The sequence below is a fragment of the Dendrobates tinctorius genome, unplaced genomic scaffold, assembly GCF_039654945.1.
Source record: "Dendrobates tinctorius isolate UK_male_01 unplaced genomic scaffold, ASM3965494v1 ptg000059l, whole genome shotgun sequence".
Classification (NCBI taxonomy): Eukaryota; Metazoa; Chordata; class Amphibia; order Anura; family Dendrobatidae; genus Dendrobates; species Dendrobates tinctorius.
The window spans coordinates 18,480,328-18,503,014 of NW_027361727.1; the positions used below are offsets into that span (position 1 = coordinate 18,480,328).

Genomic DNA, 22,687 nt, shown 5'->3' on the forward strand with positions numbered 1-22,687 from the left:
TGCACTGAGGTGTGCCGAGTCCCTGGTGAGGACTGATGCCTGACTCAACCTCTGTCCTACCTACACCTAAGCCTGGGTGCTAGCAGGCTAGACTGCACAACACATGCGTACCAAGGGTAGGGGTTTCTTAATGAGTCATTCACCAGAGACATTCATGCATGCATACATCACTCACTCCACATAGTCTGTAAATACAGTCTTATCCTAGCGCATCGCCGAGCGGCCATGCGAACCTTTTATAGCCGCGAGCGTCTGGGACCTTCCTGGCTTCTCGGATGGGCCAATCCGAACTGGAGCAGGACCTGAGCACGTGACCTTTGATCTCCAATGGGAGATCACTCCACGGGCATGCTCAGTGGCCCGACATGGGGACTTAGACCCTGGAGAATCTCGCTGCTGAGCAGCATGTATTGTCATAGCTGTGCCAGAGGTGGCAGCAGCAAGCAAACCCACGGAGCTGGTCTGGGGAGAGCGCCTGGACCGACGAGTTTGCTGATCAACCTCCTCTGTGGCTGGAGAAGAATGGGAGACCGTTGGAAGTAAGGCTCAGGATTCTCGCTGTGCAGCGACAGAAATCCGACGCCTAACATTTTGTCTCTGTACAGGAAGTGGGGGGTGGCTTTGTCTCTGTACAGGAAGTGGGGTGGGGCTTTGTCTCTGTACAGGAAGTGAGGGTGGGGCTGTCTCTGTACAGGAAGTGGGGGTGTGGCTTTGTCTCTGTACAGAAACTGGGGGTGGGACTTTGTCTCTGTACAGGAAGTGGGGGTGGGGCTTTGTTTCTCTACAGGAAGTGGGTATAGGTTTATGTCTCTCTGCTCCTCTTCTCCTACACTTCTGTAAATCTGAATAAAGGAAGACAAAGAAGTGGGATTTCAGTTCCAGGCAAGCCGTTCGACAATGGCAAGCACAATGCATGTTTATAGTGCTGGCAGAGTGGAGAAGGACAGAAACTGCCTAACAAATAGGAGTGGATTAAAAGATAGAGTGTGGCGCCCCCCAGGAGTGTGGCCGCCACAGTGGCTTTGCCTTCCTCCAGGCGAGGGTAATGCCAGGCTTGGAGGCAATGAAGGGTCTCTCTCGCAGTTAACCTATACATGCAACACAGTTCCACTCCAGGCCAGCAGGGGGGACTCTGAACCGGAATTAAGGGGAGGAGTGCTCTCTGGGGGCCAAGAGTAAGGAGTGGTCAGTTAGTCTGAGGAGGGTGACGTGTGCAGACCTGGGGAAGAAGCGCGGAGATCGAGCGGAGAGGAAAGGCTCATCTCCAGTGGGAGCGCATGAACTGGAGCCTGGTCTCCACGGTTGTATGGATACTATCGGTCCTACAACAGACACCAGAGGAGTAGGAGGATGTAAATGTACTACCCCCATCTAACACTTGGAGGCACAACAGCACGGAGTGAGCCAAGAGAGGAATAGCGGCTACAGCTGTCTGCCATACGAAGAGTGAGAGTAGAAGAGAATTGAGAGGAACTTCAGCGCTACATCTCCGTGCCAACCACATCTACAATGCCCTGGGACTACAGCTTCACCTGTGGGTAGCTTTTTCATCTTTGCTGCACCATACCATCAGTCCCAGTGGATCTGCAGGCAGCGTTGGCTTAACACCTCCCTTGCCGAACACCACAGGTGGCGTCTCAAACTATTCATTTAACCACATTCCACATTTCAATTTCCCCATTACTTGGGCGCCCATGGCCACTGACCGGGTCACCGCCGCTGTGACACATCCCACTGACACCGGCCCGGTACCGAGTACCCCACAGCCCTGGGAGGGCAACCCAAGAGCATGAGATCTCAGTGTGATAAGGTTAGACAAGTCAGTCTCACCAGATCATACTGAAATGGTTGAATCTGATTTTCTCTGTGGGCGTTTACTTTTCCCCCTGTATGATGCTGCCTCCTTATGATTAGGTAGCCTCATAGAGGGGAAAAAATAAAACGCCCCCATAGAATAATCTCTGTTACCACCCTCTTAGTTAAAGGAAAAATTAGAATATTAGGCGACTTAAATCTTAGGAGGCAATATCTCTGCAGTGGAAAGGAGAAATTAAAAAAGTAAAACTATGTTTTATTCATCTCTTTAGCCCCTTTATTATGAAGTGGTCAGTATAACATATAAGAAGAGGTGAAAGGAGCTCTTAAAGTTTCATGCCTCACTGCACAAAATAAAATTTAAGTTTCAAGTGGAACAGAATTATAGTGCTCATATATACAGTATACATTCCTATTATATGTGCATTGTGTGTAACTCTCATACTGGAGTCATGGGGCATCTAATAAGGAACGCGACCGCAACCCAGAGTCGAAATGTTTCCACATGTGTTTGATTCTCTGTCACAAGTTGCGTGCATTTGTTTGTAAAATCTCATACCTGAGGTTATGGGATGAGATGGAGTCATAACTCTAAGGCTGGAGCGACGCATGTGGCATGACAGCCTTTCGCTTGCAGAGAGCTGTTGTCACACATCATATGTCGCCGTATAGTACCAACCTTAGAGCTGTGACTCCATCTCCATCCCATAACCCCAGGTATGAGATGCACACTCATACACGTGTGACTATGGCAAAAAAAAAGTTGTGTGCAAATTGCAACCAACAGCAGAAAATCTAAAATATTTGTAAACATTTCTGACCCTGTATAGCAGTCGCGGTAGGTTGGAAGTTATTTTGGAGCAGCTAGCGCCGATGTTGATGAACGTAGAAGTGGCGTGGTAAGAACTGTGTCCCAGCACCACCTCTGGGCTCCAGGTATGTAATATGGACTCACCTTCATATCAGCATGCACTATATGTCTACAATGCTCTGGTGTTTGTTAGAACTTTAAAAAATCTAATAAAAATACAAAATTGGATGTATGACCCCATTTATTTGCACAAATGCACATGATTTCAAAGACAGACAAGTTTCCTGATTAACATTATTAAAAGTTTTTACTATTTAAAGGTAATATGTCATCAGGTTTGTGCTATGTAATATGAGAGGAGCATGATGTAGGCGCAGAGACCCTGATTCCAGCAATGTGTTCTATACTGTGTGCTTCTGTTTCAATAAAATCAGTGTTTTATCAGCAGGAGGTTATCATACCAGGACTAGGTGTCTCATGCCTCCTAGTCCAACCCCGATCACCACCACTAATCAGTGGTGTGGGTGGAGTTATTCAGGGCTCAGCATTCAGAGCCCTTCTAGATCTACAGTAGAGAAAACTGTGATTGTATCAGAATGACGGCATGCAGACCAGCAAGTAACGTATCGCTGGAATCGGGCTTTCTTCCCCTACATAGTGCAACTCAAATTACAGCCAAAACCTGGTGACTGTAAGAAAAACTGCTGTTTCTACTGATAGCCGTAAATATTTTTTTTTTTATCAGCGTTATTGAATTAAATTTAAAGGTGTATTCCTCTGATCTAGTAAACATGTCATATGCCATAAAGGTATAATAAATGCAAGTACCACCAATGAGACCTGGCTCTGTCTCCAGAAGGGGGCCCGTTGCCAAGGGAAAGGTGGTCGGAATTTATATTAATTACTAGATCAAAGATTAATGACCAGAGATTTATACAGGTCCCATTGGTTGGACCCACATTTATACCATATCCATGTTCAGGATGGGAATCTCTCTTTGGATATAAGTTGTAAATGCTTTACACTTCCACCTCTCTCCTTGTCTGTCAGTCTTGAATATTTTACTACAATAGTCACGAGTTTTCCGGCCCCTAAGTCTCCCGCTTAAACAGAAACACTTTCCTGTTACCTCCTGCGGTCTTCTTTCACGTCCATCATTTAATGATGGTGGGGTAAAATAGGGTCTCGGTAATTGTAGGGTGTACTTACGGAGGTGCGAGACAACCCATCTGATAGGACAAAACTAATGGGCTGTACGCGAACATAGTGGACTACACTTGAATAAATATTTTTTCTAGCTATGAATGTTTCTGATATCATCATCACCTTTCAGCTGTAGATCCAGTAGAGCTCCGGAAACAAAGCCTACTCTGTCCCGAAGAGACTAGGACTGCTGCAGCCTGTGATTGGCTGCAGCGTTCAGCTGACTAGAGGAACGTGTCATCAAATCTTTATCTGATTTCGTCTAATCACCCCTAATTTTGTTAATGACAGGTTGCATTGGTCCTGGTAATAATCTCTGAATGTAGCAGACATGGTTTCCGGAGATGGCACTGACCTCCGGAGCCACATGTGCTGGATTCGCGGGGGTATCAAAAGGTGTCTATGCCTCTGTTTACTATTTTGCAACCATTTAAACCGAGAAATAGGCAAAAAAGTTGTTCTGGTGTTGGACAACCCCTTTAATTACTTTTTCACTATCCCAGTCCCGAATTTCCTTTTGTCCTCTACCTCTTTACCTTCTCCATTTTATAGACAAAAGTTACCGTAAATACATTTTATAGAATATTCGTGTGACCGTCAGGTATCCAGTATAACTATATAGCTGCATCCAGGGGTGGACAAACCCTATACTGTATTTTTGTCACTTGGCATAGTAGATGATAAGGACAAAGAATTACAGCCGCGACTCACCCTCTGCACCGATAGAAACCAATTTCACGCCTTTGCTGGCAATAAAGTCGAGAGCCTTGTTCACGTTGGCGATTTTATGGAAGCGCATTTTTCCTTTGTCGGGTTTAGGCAGTCTTTCCCCTGTAACAGAACAATTTAGAAAGTGTTATAAAATGAGAAGTTTGGAAAAAAAGACAAACTTCAAGTTGTTTTGTTCTACCTTTTAGTCCACAAGTTGCTGTAAAAAATTCATGAATTCCAAGTTTGCGTGTACGCTAAAAAGTTGTCATTATTTATTTATTTTTTTAATTCACAAAGTTACTTTTAGTGGGAAACACTGAAGTTGCGAATCATGGGGTAACTCTGTGTCACAGGTGAATCCAAGTTGTAAAGAAAATCTGCCGCCAAATCTATTAGATGAACTATTAGCCGTAAACTATCGGACTCAATGAACAACATACTGAACTGCTTGGCTGGCTAGTTAAGGAGAATCTGTCAGCAGGATTTTGCTAAGTAAACTACAGACACTGTCATGTTGCCACTGTTACACTGAATAAAATGATACCTGGTGTGAAGAAATCCGTCTTGTGGTTCTTGTGTACTGTAATCAGTGTTAGACGTTTTCAGTTAATGAGATGCTCGTGCTTCAGGGCTGGACTGTAGGAAGAGTCTTATCTTGGTGCTGTAGGCCAGAGAAACCAAGAAAAGGCCTGCCCACAGGCCACCCCGAAGCACAAACATGATCTTCGTTATAGAGACAGAGTGTTTGTACTTTGGGGCGGCCTGTGGGCAGGTCTTTCCTTGGTTTCTCTGGCTTAGAGCTGGAGGATCAGATGCTGCCTACAGTCCCACCCCGGAGCATGAGCATATCATAAACTGAAAATTTCTAACACTGATTACACAAGAACCACAAGACTGATTTCTTCACCCCAGGTATCATTTTAATCAGTGTAACGCTGCCAACCTGACAATGCCTGTTGTTTACTTAGCAAACTCCTGCTGACAGGTTCTCTTTAAGAAGAGCCCCATGGATGGGCTCCTGGAAGGGGGCAGATGGAAGAATGGATGGGCTCCTGGCAGGGGGGCAGATGCTAGAATGGATTGGCTCCTGGTAGGGGGGCAGGTGCTAGAATGAATGGGCTGCTGGTAGGGGGCCCATGCTATAATGGATGGGCTGCTGGTGGGAGGGGCAGATGGTAGAATGGATGGGCTGCTGGTAGGGGGACAGATGCTAGAATGGATGAGCTCCTGGTAGGGGGCAGATGCTAAAATGGATGGGCTCCTGGTAAGTGGGATGATGCTAGAATGGATGGGCTCCTGGTAGGGGGGCAAATGCTAGAATGGATGGGCTCCTGGCAGGGGGGCAAATGCTAGAATGGATGGGCTCCTGTTAGGGTGGCAGATGCTAGAATGGATGGGCTCCTGGTAAGGGGGCAGATGCTAGAATGGCTGGGCTCCTGTTAGGATCTTCTCCACCATAACAAAAGATCAGCTCTCTATCCTTCTGTCAAGATCACATCTCACCACTTGCACGCTTGACCCACTCCTGTCCCACCTCATCTCTAACCTCGCCACAGTCTTCATCCCAACCCTAACACATTTCTTCAACCTTTCAATTACAAATGGTGTCTTCCCCTCATATTTCAAACATGCCTCAATCACACCCATCCTCAAAAAGCCCTCCCTCGACCCATCCTCTGTGTCTAGCTATTGCCCGATAATACTTCTCCCTTATGCCTCAAAACTACTGGAACAGCATGTATATCTTGAACTGTCCTCCCACCTCTTCTCCTGCTTCCTCTTTGACCGGTTACAATCTGGCTTCCGACCACATCACTCGACTGAAACTGCCCTAACTAAGGTCACCAATGAACTACTAACTGCCAGGAGCAAGCGACACTACTCTGTCCTCCTCCTCCTGGACCTGTCTTCTGCATTTGACACTGTGGACCATTCCCTCTTGTTACAGATTCTCTCATCTCTTGGCATCACAGACTTGGCCCTATCTTGGATCTCATCATATCTAACAGACCGGACATTCAGTGTCTCCCTCTCCCACACCATCTCCTCACCTCGCCCCCTGTCTGTCAGTGTTCCCCAAGTCTCAGTTCTAGGACCCCTACTTTTCCCCATCTACACCTTTCACCTGGGACAGCTCATAGAATCCCACGGTTTGCAGTATCATCTCTATGCCGATGACACACAGATCTGCCTATCTGGGCTTGACCTCACCTCCTTACTGACCAAAATCCCTCAATGTCTGTCCGCTATTTCATCTTTCTTTTCTGTACGCTTTCTAAAACTGAACATGGACAAAACAGAATTCATCATCTTTCCCCTTCTCACTTTACCCCTCCACTAGACATATTCATCAATGCCTCAGGGCGATCCCCGACTTTACCCTCTCTATCAAGCCACATATCCAAGCCCTTTCCTCCTCCTGCTGACTCCAGCTCAAAAAATATTTCCCGAATCTGCACATTCCTTGACCATGAAACTGCAAAAACGCTCGTGTTCGCCTCATCATCTGCCGCCTCAACTGTTGCAACCTCCTACTTCCTGGCCTCCACTCTAGCACTCTTGCACCACTTCAATCTATCCTAAACTCTGCTACTTGACTAATCCACCTGTCTCCCCATTATTCCCCAGCCTCTCCCCTATGTCAAGCCCTTCACTGGCTTCATATTGTCCAAAGGCTCCAGTTCAAAACCCTAACTATGACATACAAAACCATCCACAACCTGTCTCCTCCATACATCTGTGACCTGGTCTCCCGGTACTTACCAACACGCAACCTTCGATCCTCTCAGGATCTCCTTCTCTACTCCCCTCTTATCTCTTCTTCCCACAACCGCATACAAGACTTCTCCCATGCTTCCCCCATACTCTGGAACTCTCTACCCCAACACATCAAACTTTCGTCTACCACGGAAACCTTCAAAAGGAAACTGAAGACCCACCTCTTCCGACAAGCCTACAACTGGCAGTGATCTTCAGTCTACTGAACCGCCGCACGACCAGCTCTACCCTCTCCTAGTGTATCCTCGCTCATCCCCTGTAGACTATGCGCCCTCACGGGCAGGGTCCTCTCTCCTTTTATACTTGTGTGTGTCTTGTATTGCTCATGTTTATTGTACTTGTCTATCTATGCCCCTTTTTCACATGTAAAGCACCATTAAATAAATGGCGCTATAAAAATGAATACGGTAATAATAATGCCTCTCGTTGACTGTACTTAGGCCTCAATAATGCTCTTCACCTACGTATTCTATCCATATTTTTCACAGATGGAACATGTATTCATTATACATTCAGATGTCCGTTTTTGTTGATGATCGCTAGCCACCAAAAAAAAAGACGTGTCCGTTTTTTATCCCATTTGTGTATGAAAATCACCCAAGTAATATAATGGGTCTGTAAAAGAAGTGTTCAACACTCAGATGCTGGTTGTGTGTCATTCAAGTGTATAATGGGTAGGAGAAACTTGGAAATTTTTATTTTTGCATACGAGAAAAAACACATAGAGCACTGATGGCAAAAGGGACATACAAATCAAATATGGATGAAAATAGGATACAACACTCTGACGAAAATTAGTAGTTAATTTTTCCCCATATGCAAAAAAACAAAGGAATGAATATGTCCTTAAGTATTCATGATCGTGAAGGTCCACCCATTAGTGCAGGAGCTTCATAAAAACCTAAGAATTCCAAATTAAATTATAAGCAAATTTGCCGCAAGTTGTAAAAGTTATTGTTCCAATATTTAACCGACCAATACTGTATATTTGCTCACCTATGTACAGCACTATTTTACAGCACTATCTATAAAGCCCATAAGTTGATGCTCCATGGTAGTTAGTATACAATATCAGAAGATAAAGTGGGTGGTCAAATGAGGATTTGGCAGATAGGTATCCCGTATGTCACCAGTTTTATTATACTCTTTATATATATTGGAACCAGGGGTGTAACTATACTGTACTAGGTGCAGGAGTTGCAGTCACACCGGCCTTGGAGCCTAAGGGGCTGAAATGGTCACTTTGGCCAATATTAGAAGACCAATACTAATACTAACCTATGATAGTTGGGGGCCCTGTTGGAGATTTTGTATTTGTGCCCTTGAGCTTCAAATTACCCCACTGATTGGAACAATGTGTAATTCAGGTAAAATATGGATATCTCCTGCAATGAAGGACTGAGAAGTAACTCAGATGCCCACAACTTTTTCTCCTACTCTGCTGTCCTATCATACCAGTTTTGGAACCATATTGAGTCATGAGTTTTTTTAATATGTCAAAATATTATGCCCAAGATTTAAAGTTATGACAAATCCACAGAATTGGTGAAAACATGGGAATCATTGGGAGTCCCAGCCATCCTGAGAACGGGACATTGAAATGCCCCATCAGAATTGAGCGGTGGCCTTGAGTGTGCACTACAGCATCATTCATTCTCTCAACTGCTCCACTCTGACGGGGTCCTGGTCAGCAGGGTTCCTGCCTAACTGCTCATGACTAGAGTTGAGCGAATTTTTCAAAATTCAGTTCCGATTATGATCGGCGGCGAATATTGTTTTTGCAATATTCGCCGAACACAGCCAAACGTCATTGGAGTCAATGAGAGTAGAAATTACCGAATATGTTCGGAACCGATCATCAAACATATATTCGGCACGAATAGGGCCAATTCAGATTTGGCAACCGATTCCGAACATTAGCTCAACTCTACTCATGATGCCAGCATAATAATCTGTGCTTCCATAGACACAATAGTAATGAATTATAACTGGTTCAGAGCATAAATCAGTAAAGGGTCTCATTGTCTTCCACTTACCGGAGATAACCTCAAGCAGTAACATCAATTTCAGGCCATTTCTGAAATCTTCTTCTATGTTCTCAATTTGGGTCCCGGCTTTCCTGAGGTGAGAGTTACACCAGGCTGTAAAGGTCTGTCAGGACAAAATGAATGGTGGGCAGGTTACTCATATATCTAGTAGAGCGTAAAAACCATATAATTTACTGGTACGTAACTACGTAAGTGAATGACAATTAGTAGTTTTTTTCTTGGAGGGTAAAACCTTCCTAATAAAGAAGGCGACAATCTCAGGGATAAATGTGTAATCAAGTCTAAATCCCAATGCCATAATCTGATGGTTTGGCATTAAGCTTCAATCTGTACATAGGACCTATAACTTGCCATAAATATGTAATTTTTTACATATTTAGCATAAATGTATATTTTGACATATTGGCATAAATGTCGCCGTTCTCCTGAATCCGGCATTGTTTTTCTTTTATTTCGGCTCCTCTCCGTTCCAGAGATATGGCCCCTACTTCCCTTTTACATCTGGCCACCGCATGAACAGATGACAACTGATTGGTGGGCATCCTTGGTGTCGGACCTTATCTGTAATTCATGTCCTATTGTATGGATCCTATGGATGGGGCATCAATATTTTGTGACAGGACAACCCATTTACTATTTTTCCCACTTTTAGACTTGTCTATCATGTTCAACCCCCCCCAAAAAAAAAAAATTACCAAAACTTTCTAAGAAAAAATATTAGAATAGTACAATCATTATATTTCATGATTACAGCTGTCATTTTTATGTCTGTATAAAATTAGGGTTTGTGCACAACGTCTTTTACACCTGTGGAACGCGGAAAGTTTTTGCAGGAGGAAGACACATCGGGATACTGCGTCTTTTATCCTAAAGTGTCTTTTTTGGCGTCTTTTCGATGTTTAGCTCTTTTCAGGGGCAAATTACAGAACATACCCACCTAAAAAAAGACATAATGTGCACATGCCCTTAAACGTTACTATTTACACTGACTGTATATGACTCGATATAGGGCTGGTATATAGGATCTCATGAAAAATTGCGGTAGGTTCTTCGTATTACAGTAAATTTTGTTCTGCGTCTTGTATGTATAGGTTGTGCCAGGGGAGGTGTATCTACCGTATATAGTGAGGAAAGCGCTTCCAGTCACAACCAAGCTCGGAAGAATAGTTGGCCCCAAAAAAGATTTTGCATAGGAGGCCCCTAAGATTCAGGTTACACTAATGGGTTTCTCACTCCCGTTAGTTTTCATTATTTCCATTTTTGTCTGTCTGTTGATGACAGTGACAATTCTGGTTGGAGCATTATTTTTTCATCACTGATAAAACTGTGATGGTAAAAGATCAAACACTGACCAAATACTGATGAAACTCGGAAGAAAAGCACTGCTGATGCTCGGATCAATTTTTTGCCTCCGGAATAAAGCACTGACTTCTGAAATAGGACTAATAGCCTGTCACGATCCATTTTTGGATCTGTGCCAGATCGGGCTTCTCACATATAAACTTTTTTCCTTTCAGGCCATCCGGGGTTAATATCAGTTTTTCCCCCGGTGGCCGCTGGTGTAACTACATGGCTGGTGAGTTTGCTGATGCAGGTGGTGACCACTCCCACATTCCTTAAAAAGGTGACCTGGTGCATCAGCTGACTGTTGGTTATACAGGTCCTTTTGGAAACTAACTGAGCTGATAAGAGGAGTTTTCTGGTGCAGTGGTGATTCAGTTGAATTCTGTTGTTGGGAGCCTTACTCTGCTGTGCGGTGCATTGAAGCAGCAAAGCTAAGAGTTGTTTGTTTTACCTTGTCTGTTATTTCTTCCCTTGGTGTTGTATTAGTGCAGCGGTGGTACCAGTGTCCGCACTCGCCAATTCCCTACTGAGGGATAGGTGCAGGCCAAGCAAGGGCTAAGATATCCTGCTCGGTGACGGTTTGAAAGAAGCCGTATAGAGACGTCAGGATAGTCCAGGACACAGCCTCAGGAGAGTGCAGGAGGTGTCCCTTTCTCCTTTCCCTATAGCAGGGCCCACCGTTGTAATTGTGTCCCCGGTGTCCCCTTGTTTGTCTTGTTGTTTAGTGACTGACCGCTTGTCGGGTCGTGTCACACAGGGCCAGTCACTTCGTGACATGCCCCCTTTACTCCCACATACACCGACAAGTCCACCCTTGCCACCGACAAGTCCAACCAATTCCATGCAATATAGAAAAACCCTAAATAGACTGACCACACAGATTCATACAGCATAGGCATCTTGTGACAAAATCATGGCTTTCTTTGAAAGCTAGTAATTTTGCACCACTTACGATATATCAAGATACAACATTGAACCAAGAGCCAAGGTCAGGAAGGATATGTCTTACTCTGAATGTTCTGCTCGTGCCAACATATAGAGCTGGAATTAATAAATTAATGATCTAAAAAATTCAATGAATTATGATTTTTGTTCCTTCAAATTCCCTCTAGTGCTGAAATTCACACATTTCAAGGGTTCTTCTCATTTTCTCAAATGGGTAAAAAGGCAAAATGCTTGTAAAAACTAGTAATTTTGAGTCTAATGAAAAGCTCTCTCCAGTCTCTAGATTTTTAATTTTATTGTGTTTCGAATTTTGACAAGATTTCCAGCCACTTCTGCAGTCTATCAGTGGTGGCCGGTCTCCTAGGCAATGGAGTGCACTACTGCAACTCTTTTTTTTAAAAGCTTGTAAGCGCTGCTCTGAAGTACCCCTGTGCTTCTCAAACTCATATAATATCAAAAGATACTGCACATTTTGGACCAGGAGAGCAACCGTGATGCTGGTCCAAACCGTCAATCAATCAAGAATGCATCGACCCTCAAACAGGAAGGAAGCAGGGAGGCAGAGGAGGGGTGGGCTCCTGAAGACTGAACATGAGAAAACCTCTATAAGCATGTGTAGGAGAATGAGACAGCAGGTAGTGATGATAGTGATGCTATCTTAGCATGCTCGTGTCCTAATCGAGCATTTTCAGAGTGCTCGAAAAAATGCTCAAGTCGCTGCAGCTGTTCAACAGCCACAACACATGCAGGGATTGTTTGTTAGGCAATGAATGAGTTATAACCTAATCTCATCCACGTGCTGTTTTTTTTTTCTGGTGGTGCGGAATCTGTAGAAATTGGCTTTTGTTGCATTTTTTTCAAATCCGCATAATGTCAATTCCTGTTGTAGAATTGCACCTTTTCGGCATGGATTTTACTCAATGGGGTCCAACTCTGTAGGTCAGGTTAAACCACCGGCGTGGCATTATTTTGTTCTGTTTCCACACAGTTTAGAAAACCTTACCAAATGCGCAACGTGCTAATTTAGCTTGATATTGGCCAGCCATTGTCATGATTTATTTGCTTTCGAGTGATCGTAAGATTATTGAATATTCTATGTCTCTCGGCTTTACTTAAAACATATAATTTATCGATGGTTGGGAGAAAACTTTCACAGCATGACGGACTAGGGCAACCCAACCCAAGGACCTATATTTACCACTGAGCTTTTATTTTTAGGAGGAAACACTCTTTAAAGCCAATGACTGTCACCGAGAAGACTTCTGACATTGATATATTAAGGATTTTACTAATTTTTGAATTCTATAATAAGTAAAATGATTAAAAAAAAACAATATTAGCAGAATGCTACCATGAATCTAAATCTAGTCCATCATTTTCCAAAAATAAGTACTCCAAGGTTTCCTCTATAGCAGGGGTGGGAAATTAATTTTTCCAAGGGACCAAATGACAGACCGTAACTGTTGTGGAGGGCCGAACCATTAGGCTGAAATTAATTCTGCTCAATATTAATATTAACATTTTTTTTAATATTACATGTATCACTTAATATTGAGCAGGATTAAGTATGCTGACACCTCCATATACTGTATGAGCCCCCACACAGTCCCCTATATACAGTATGAGCCTCTATCTGGCCTCCCTATATACAGTATAAGCTCACACATTGCCCCTATATACAGTGTGAGCTCTCACACAGCCCTCTACTTATAACATGTGCCCTCACATAGCCTCTTATATACAGTATGAGACCCAACATAGCCCCTTTATACAGAATAAGACCTCACATGGCTCCTCTATATACAGCATGAGCCATTACATAGCCCCTGTATACAGATGAGACCCCACATAGCCCACCTATACACAGTATAAGACTTCACATAGCTCCTATATAAAATATGTGCCAATACATAGGCCCTATATACAGTATGAGTCCCCACATAGCCCCTTTATACAGAACGAAACCCCACATAGCCCCCTATATACAGCATGAGCCATTACATAGCCTCCTGTATACAGAATGAGACCCCACATAGCCCACCTATATACAGTATAAGACCTCGCATAGCTCCTATATACAATATGAGCCAATACATAGGCCCTATATACAGTGTGAGTCCCCACATAGCCACTTTATACAGAACGAGACCCCACATAGCCCCCTATATACAGCATGAGCCATTACATAGCCTCCTGTATACAGAATGAGACCCCACATAGCCCACCTATATACAGTATAAGACCTCACATAGCTCCTATATACAATATGAGCCAATACATAGGCCCTATATACAGTGTGAGTCCCCACATAGCCACTTTATACAGAACGAGACCCCACATAGCCCCCTATATACAGCATGAGCCATTACATAGCCTCCTGTATACAGAATGAGACCCCACATAGCCCACCTATATACAGTATAAGACCTCGCATAGCTATATACAATATGAGCTGATATATGGGCCCTATATACAGTGTGAGCTCCCACATATCCCTCCTATCTACAGACACATCCCACACCTTAAAATAAGCAAACACATATCTCGCGACTATCCCCTCGGCCATTGCTCTGGTCTTTGCTGGCACTGACACTCCACACAGCAGACATGATGTAGTGACGTCATCGCGTCTACTGCCTTAGTTGCGCACGGTGAATGGTGGAAGGAGAAGCTTTCTGCTCCGTCCTCCACCACTTTATTCACCACTATCTGCATCCTCAGTGACATCGGGCAGGCAAGGGCGACCGCATGGTGCAGCCGTGGACAAGTGTTTTCATCCCTTTAACTGTCTTGGGCCAGACTGAAACATCCAGAGGGCTGGATGTGGTCTGTGGGCTGCTTTTTTTTTTTTGCCCAGGACTGCTCTATACGACAACTGCTATGTGTCATGTCCGCCATGTCTGTTTTGCCTCAGGACCCCGGGAGCGATGTGCATGCGCATCTCATGTCTGCTATCCTGCATGTTCCCTAGAGCAGTGTGCACACTCACCTCATGACTGTTGAGCTGCAGAATGCCTGCGTTTCTGTCTGCCTTCTGTGATCGTCTCGTCATGTCTAGAACCCCTGATCATGTGTCTTTCTAATGTTCCAGCAGAGGCTCGTTCTGCATTCATCTCTGCATGTCTGGAACTCTGATCATGTGACCTGCCTAGGTTTCAGCACTGGTTCTGCAATCATCTCTGCATGTCTGGAACTCTGATCATGTGACCAGCCTAGGTTTCAGCACTGGTTCTGCAATCATCCCTGCATGTCTGGAATCCTAATCATGTGACTGCTCTGTGATCCTGGAGGATTGAATTGGAAGTACTCCCCCGGTCTTGACCCGGAAGTGGAGGTGCTATGCCCTATATCAGACCGCCCCTTCCTATGCTCAGGGTCTGAGTATTGCGTTGCTTCTCTACATGGCTGCTGGGTCGCTCCCTCTATTCTGTGCCCTTGCACTTTGCTCTGTCGTGTGTCTCTGCACACGCTCCATGCTCGTACTCCGTCTCTTGTCTCGTGCCTTGTCTAGTGTTTGTCCCTCGTGCCATGTTTTGTCTCTGCTATGCTCTGCCTTGTGTTTTCTCTCTGTTCTCTGTCGCTGCCTGTTATTCTATGGTGCTCTCTAGCACGTTCCCTGGCTAGTCCCAAGGCTTTACCTTGGCCCGGCTCTGGGCTTCAGCCTACGCTCCGCTGCTAGCTCTGTTCCTTGCTCAGACCTGACTCCATGTTTCTGCCTATGCTTCCGTTCCTGGTTCCATGACTCTGCCTATGCTCTGCCTGGTTTCTTGTCTTGCCTTGCTCTGTTGCTTCATGTGCCCTTTGCATGCTCCTGGCCTTCCTAGCCTCCTGTTTGTGCCTCAGCCGTGCCCACCCTAGCCGTGCCCGCCTGCTTGTCCCTCAGCCGTGCTCGTCGGTCAATGACAGCTGTGTCGCCTGCCATGCCTCAGCCGGGTTCGCTGGAGTCTTGCCCATCTGTCAGTGCCGCAGCCCGATCAGCTAGCAAGTGCCCCAGCCGTGCTCTCTGTGCTTCCTTGCACTTCACGCTGTTTTTGCACTGTGCCCTACATGCTCTCTATAGCACGCGCAGGCCCTCGCCTGCCCTTGGCATACCTCCCCGTGCTTCTATAAAAGTACACGCAGGTTTTGTCATGTATCCTGTCGTGCCCTCTTGCACGCACAGGCCCTAACCCTGTTCTCCTACTCTGTCCCTGGCGTGTCCTCGCACGCGCAGGCCACCGTCCTTGTACCTGTCCCTGGCATGTCCTCTGCACGCGCAGGCCTCCGTCCTTGTACCTGTCCCAGGCATGCCTCTCTGCACGCGCAGGCCTCCGTCCTCATACCTGTCCCTGGCATGCCCCTCGGCATGCTCAGGCCTCCGTCCTGTGAACCTGATCCTGGCGTGGCTCCAAGCACGCACCCTGCCTTGAACCCTGGCGTGGGTCCAAGCACGCACCCTGCCTTAAACCCTGGCTTGCCTGCCGGATTCCCGAAACCTGCCAACCGCTGCCAGAGGTCCGGAACCAGATGACTGCGGCCTGATGTCCGGAGCTGATGTCCGCAGCCTGATGCCTGGACCCTGTCGGTCATTGCCAGTAGTCCGGAGTCCGATGCCATCGCACCCTGTCTTGGATCCTGGCGTGTCCTTGCACGCACCCTACCTTGGACTCTGGCGTGTCTCTCGGCGCGCACCTTGTCTTGGACTCTGGCGTGTCCTAGCACGCATCCCTTCTAGGAACTCTTGTGTGATCTCTAACACGTACCCTGCCCTGGACCCTGGCATGTTTTCGTGCGGGCATCTTGCCGTGTTTCACTGTTTGCGCCCTGCATCTGATTCCCTGTTTATGCCTTGCACCTAAATAAAGTGTGAAACCACCTTTGCTGAAGAAACTCTGTGACTTTGCTTTATGTTTGGTATCCTGTCTGTCCTGTTGCCAGACACTCAATAGTGTCTCCTTGAGTCGGCCGTCTGGTCCAGCTGCCGTGGTGGCTCACCCCCTTGGTCTTGCCCCTGACACTCCCTGTACAGGAGGTGGGTTCTCACTAGGTCAGCTCGCCCTAGGTGGCTGGGCGCCACGGCCCAGAGGGTCCACTCATTCAAGAAAAACGACTCAGCGTAAGCTGACGCTCGTCACACTATGGCATACAAGTGGACATGTGCAAACCTCCATTTTTTATAATGAAAATACATTTAGACAGATTTTTTTTTTATTGATTCTATAAAAAAAATAGTAGTGAATTCATGTTTTTGTCATGGTCAATTAATACGTCTATCTTACTAAGACTTCTTTAAAAAAAACATATTTTACATTTTAGGCGTCTGGCCAAACCAACAAATCTGTCAGCTTCTTAGAAACCTATTTTTAGGGTAACGATATCCTGGAGAGTCCCAAAGATGGTTTATGGGATGTGCGCTGTACATCATCTTGGAATGACGGAGCTTGGCGATCCCATACCAAATGGAAGGACAGGTGGGAGATCCTGTTACTGTCTGCAATTTGCTGGGAACATCGTCCTGCAGATTTTATGGTAGTCATGGTCTATTTAGGACACTGCATACCGTACGACATGTCCATTTCAGCCATAGAAAAGTGCTTTATGTTTAAGACATTGTATAGTTTTAAATAACCGTAATGTCTCTATGATTTGTCAAAAAAAAAAAAACTGTCATTCCTTGCACATTATAATTGACCTCCGTAGCACTGTACGGCCACCATTGCCGGAGCTCGGTGTGCATGCTAGACCAGATGATTTCCATACCTTCTAGATTATCACTGCATAGACTGGATTGTTCCTGGGCAAGGGTGGGAGATTGTCACCATTCATCCTGGATCATAATCATGGGATGGTCACCACTAGGATCATTTACTCTGATCGTAAAACCAGATTTACCATAACCATAGAATGGGCTGGGAACGCAAACCCCAATCCATTGAGTTATTTTCCCCTAGGCTTGAGAGTGATGGGAAATTTTGGAATAACAAATCTTTTGATGATAGAAGTCTCTTTTTTTTACTCGAAATTTTTGGTTTAAAATTGGTTTGATACCGATCATATGTAGAGATATATATTCAATGGTAATAAAATTAGTACGGTTGGAAAAAAAAAACCTGTCCGTCTTGTTCAACTAAGGGATGGGAAGGCTAGTGGGAATGAGGTTTAGGTACATCCATAATGCATGATCCAGTCTGCTCCAAAAAGTAGGTCTTTCCATCCTGAATCCGAGAGTTGATCAACATTCAGAATAGTATGCACAGAGTACGGTAAAATAGCAAAAAAGGACAGTACAACAGCCATTCGAAGAGCTTGTTAATAAAGTCCCTTTTCTTTGAAGGTCTTGTCCTCTACGTTGATATTGATGACCCATCTTTTTGATAGGTCATTGATATCAGATTGGTGTGAGTCTGACATCCAGCTCACTCTCCCGACAGGATTTCATTACCACTGCTGGATAGGTCATCAATGTAAAAGTAGTGGAAAGCCAATATTGCCTATTGGCCATCGTTTCAGATCCGATAGGAGTATTTGGCCAGTTTTTATAATTCTGAAAGAGAACCTGCGAGTGGTGATGTGGTATTGGTTAATTTATTCTTAGGTAACTAACGTGTTTAGCCAATAAAGGCTATGTTCACCTTCAAACTTTTTTTATTTTCTTAATGGAAAATAAGATATAAAATTAAGACATTTTGCATAGATTTCATTTAAAACATTCCTAACCTTTTACTTTTAAAGTTCCAATGCAGACCACGTGTCTCCATTATACAAGAGACAAGAACTCTGAAGTCTGACCTTACGGTTATATTACCTTCTCTATCGATCCTCTACTTTTGCCTAAGGGTGATGTCATACTGCGTTTTGGCACCCTGTTCGTTGGTCCCGTCGGGGCTTACATCCGAACCCCCCGCAAAACTGGATTTGGACGTATGTGTCGAAGGGGCCATAGACTATAATGGTGCCGACAGAGCAAATGTGTGCTCTGTTGTGCATTATTTTCGGTGTTTACACCTACTGTAGATGGACACCCAAGCACAGTCTACTACGTCTGAGTGTCCATCTCCAGTAGCCGTACACACCCGAAAACGATGCGTGGGGTTCGGACATAAACCCTGACGGGACCAACAAATGGGGTGCCAAAATGTAGTGTAAAAGCACTCTAACATACCTAATATATGTTAGCACAGCACAAAGGCCCCCATAGATATTAGATGGTTGCCCACCAAATGATACTTCGAACATATTGGCTGTCTCTCCGATACACAGGTGCACTCCTGTTTTCAACATGTCCAGGAGAACAAAGTGATTGGAAGGCCAAGATAAGATGTCCCTTGCAGATATCTCCACAGACCATCATCAGTTGGCTGGCGTCCTCATATACATTAGACCATTATCCAAACCTGTTCATATTGGTGGATTTGTTCAACATAGTTGGCAGCCGACGGGTTACTATATCAGCCGAGGGACAGCTGAAGGCCCTTATGCTTGCTGTGATTTCTTCAATAATGACTAGCTACAAGCTAGGCGTCATAAAAGAAACTGATTTTTTTTTCCATACATTTTAGAAACCAGTGTTGGACTGGCGTGCCAAGGGCTCATCGCAGGGCTGTGGAGTCGGAGTCGTGGAGTCGGAGCCCATTTTGGTGGAGTCGGAGTTGGTGTCATGGAAATTGAGGAGTGGAGTTGGAAGTTTTGCTGCCTGACTCCACAGCCCTGGCAGAGCTGTGGAGTCGGACTCGTGGAGTCGGAGCCCATTTTGGTGGAGTCGGAGTAGGCGTTCGAGTCGGTATGGAAATTGAGGAGTCGGAGGTTTGGCTTACCAACTCCACAGCCCTGCATCACTAGCATTGACTCTGTGGGCCTACCGTTCAGTCACATGCAAATACTACATCAGCCTCATGAACAAATTGACCTCTACTTCTCTATAATAATTACCGTAAGTGGATAGTTTTTTAAATGAATGATGAGATGCTGTGTGTCTGTACATACAGAATATAGTATATGGTGCCAAGTACTGCTCATATAGGAGGTGGGCCCACCGGGGGATTCTTCTGTTCCCCTGACGGCCAGTCCAAGCCTGGTAGAAGCAATCAAACAATTGCAGGTTCAACTACTCTAATGGGAACTACAAAATTTAAAAAAGTTTCAATCTTTTTCCCAGTTAAAATGAAAGAAATCTAACAAATTTAAAACTATATACTATATTTGGTATCACAGCATCCGTAAATGTCCGATCTATCAAAATGTAAATTTAATTAATCCGATGACTAAACGCTGTAAAGAAGAGATGAGAGCGAAACACCGGAATTGTGACTTTTCGATTGTCGCCACACAGCAAAAAATGCAATAAGAAACTATGAAAACACAGTATGTACCTCAAAATTTCATACCGAAAAACACCAGCTCATCTCACAAAAAAGAAACAAGCCATCAGAAATCTCCACCAAAGGAAAAATTTAAAAAAATGATGAGTCTCAGAAATGGTGACACAAACCAAATTATTATTTTTTTTTTACAAAGTTCACAATTGTTTAAATCACTGATATAGTAAAAAAAAAATATATATGTTTGGTATCCCCATAATTGAACTGACCTGGAGAATGATATTGCTAGCTAATTTTACTGCACAATTAATTCTGTAAAAGGAAACCCCCAAAAACAAAGGCAGAATTGCGTTGTTTTTTTTCACCATTTCCTTTCACTTGAATCTTTTTTGCATTTATTCTTAATCCGTGTGGTAAAATGAATGGTTTCATTCAAAACTACAACTCGACCCGCAAAAATCAAATGTCTATGTCAGCAGAAAAAGAAAAAAAAGGTCAAGCTGTGTGAAAAAGGAGAGGAAAAAAATGAAACGCAAAAAACAAACAATGGCTGCTTCCCTAAAGAGTTAAATAGTAACTGTTGTTTTAGTATTTTTCCTTTTTATAAATCAATAGTACAAATGGAAATAATTAACTTTGTGATATAGCTTATCAGTGAAATCTGTTTCTACTTGTGGACTGATCAATTATTATCAAAATTCTCAATTCATGGGTAAAATCTGTATTCAGTGACAAGATTTTCCCATAACTGAGATAGGAGATGACAGTTAGTGCCCCTAACATTCTATGGAATGTGCAGAAAAATGTCTGTGTCGGCTTCTAGCTCCTCCCCTTTGCATAGAACTTTACAAGCACCAAGTGACATCTCCTTTCTCTGTGTCGGCTTCTAGCTCCTCCCCTTTGCATAGAACTTTACAAGCACCAAGTGACATCTCCTTTCTCTGTAATGGGAAAACCTGTCTTCACTGCTGAATACAGATGTTATCCATAAGTTGAGAGTGAATTAATCCAAGAGGAGAAAGAAACAAACTTTTTTTATAGCAAATATTGCAAAATTACTTCTTTACATACTATTCATTTATAGCATAAAAATTAGGTTAGGGTTACTTTTTGAGACCAGTGACAAATTGTCACAACAACCGCACAGGAGAGCAAGTGCTGACACCGCAAGAAGGGCGCCGGCGCGGGAGGTGAATATAAGCTTTATTATTTTATCGGGGTCAAAGATTTTGATCCTTTTAATGGACAACCCCTTTAATTAATATCTCTAAGGGCTCGTGTATATGACCGTAGATTTGATCCGAGTTCTACCTGTTAAAAAAATAAAACAGATCACACCGGGACCAATGTTATTCAATGGGGCAGTGCAAAAGACCAATTTTTTTTTTTTCACTAACCAAATCGGCATGTGAAAAAATGTGCATCATGCGCCATTTTCCTCCAGGAATCGGATGAGAATCACCCATTAAAGTCCATGAGTTGGAGAAAAAAATCGGATGCCGTATAGAGCCACAGTATAACATCGGATTTTTACGGGTACATGGCAATAATGTAACATAGGAAATTGTCAATGGTCCTGTAAACGATGGATAGCTGCTGGAAAAAAAATTGGATTGTACACGGATGACAAGTGAGAAATAAAATTAACCCACTTTTCTGGATGAAACTGATTATTTTATTACGCTCATGTGAACCTTCCCTAAGGGTTTGTCAATGCAGAGTTTTTTCAGAAGTTTTTTTGGGACAGGTCCGCTCAAAAAATGCTTGACTGTTCCAATAAATTTCTATTGTAAACCCACTTTGCTGTTCATATGTTGCTTTTGAACTGTTTTTTCCTCTTCAGATCTTCAAAAATGCCTTTTGCGCATGCAACTTCTTTAAACCATCTCTTGACGGAACGCGCTCCAAACTAGGCACTGTTCAATCAAAAAGATTACAAAAAAAAAACAATTCTCCAGGAGCAAAAACTTTTCCAAAATGCTTCAAAAACTCTTCCAAACTGCTTTAATAAACGCTTCAGGAATTGACAAACTCTTCCAAAAACTCCCCAAACAAGGAGCATTTCCTGAAAAGTTGTCAACTATAACACTAATTTTTGACTGTTTTTTTGACAACTTCAAAACATAATGTCTGAAAGTCCATGCCCTCTTCTCTGGACATAATGCCAACTTTTTTAATATACTCAAAAAATGTTAGGGTTTTTTTTTGCATTTCATCTTACTCCAAAAACTGGGGTAAACTGATAAATATTGGCCAATTTATCAACTTTCATGTGGTTTTGACAAAATATATTTGATGCTTATATTGTGTATAGTAGTATAAATCCACGAGTCATTTTTGAAGATAGGTTAATATGAGACATGTGTGAATCGTTCCAAAGCATCCAAGTCTAAAGGCCAGGCCAGTATTCTGTGGCCACTGGTCAGAAGCATTGTGAACCACCTCCCACCTGCCGGCCTCGCCCTGTGGCAGATTTGGCGTTTTCGTATTAAAACTTTTTTCCTTGCAGGCCATCAGGGGTTAATGTCAGTTTCCCCCCCCCCCCGGTGGCCGCTGGTGTAATTACATTGCTGCTGAGTTTGCTGATGCAGGTGGTGGCCACTCCCACCTTAATTTAAAAGGTCACCTGATGCATCAGCTGACTGTTGGTGATACAGGTCCTTTTGGATATGAACCGTGCTGAAGACAGGAGGTTGCTGGTGCAGTGGTGCCTCAGCTGAATGCTGTTATCTGGT

The 22,687-nt window shown here is 44.1% G+C and overlaps 1 protein-coding gene across 3 annotated transcripts in view; it reads right to left on the minus strand.

The window, feature by feature from the left end:
* ACTN3 (actinin alpha 3) overlaps positions 1-22,687 on the minus strand; it is an 82,198-nt gene that overhangs the window by 27,686 nt on the left and 31,825 nt on the right. The window contains exons 2-3 of one of the 3 annotated variants that reach the window (XM_073578493.1): positions 9,355-9,469; positions 4,541-4,660 (exon numbers count right to left, since the gene is read on the minus strand). In XM_073578493.1, coding sequence (XP_073434594.1) covers positions 4,541-4,660; positions 9,355-9,469 — 235 coding nt within the window. Of the gene's footprint in view, positions 1-175; positions 197-233; positions 253-4,540; positions 4,661-9,354; positions 9,470-22,687 lie in introns of those variants that run through there. The other 2 variants (XM_073578495.1, XM_073578494.1) reach the window with 2 other exon arrangements.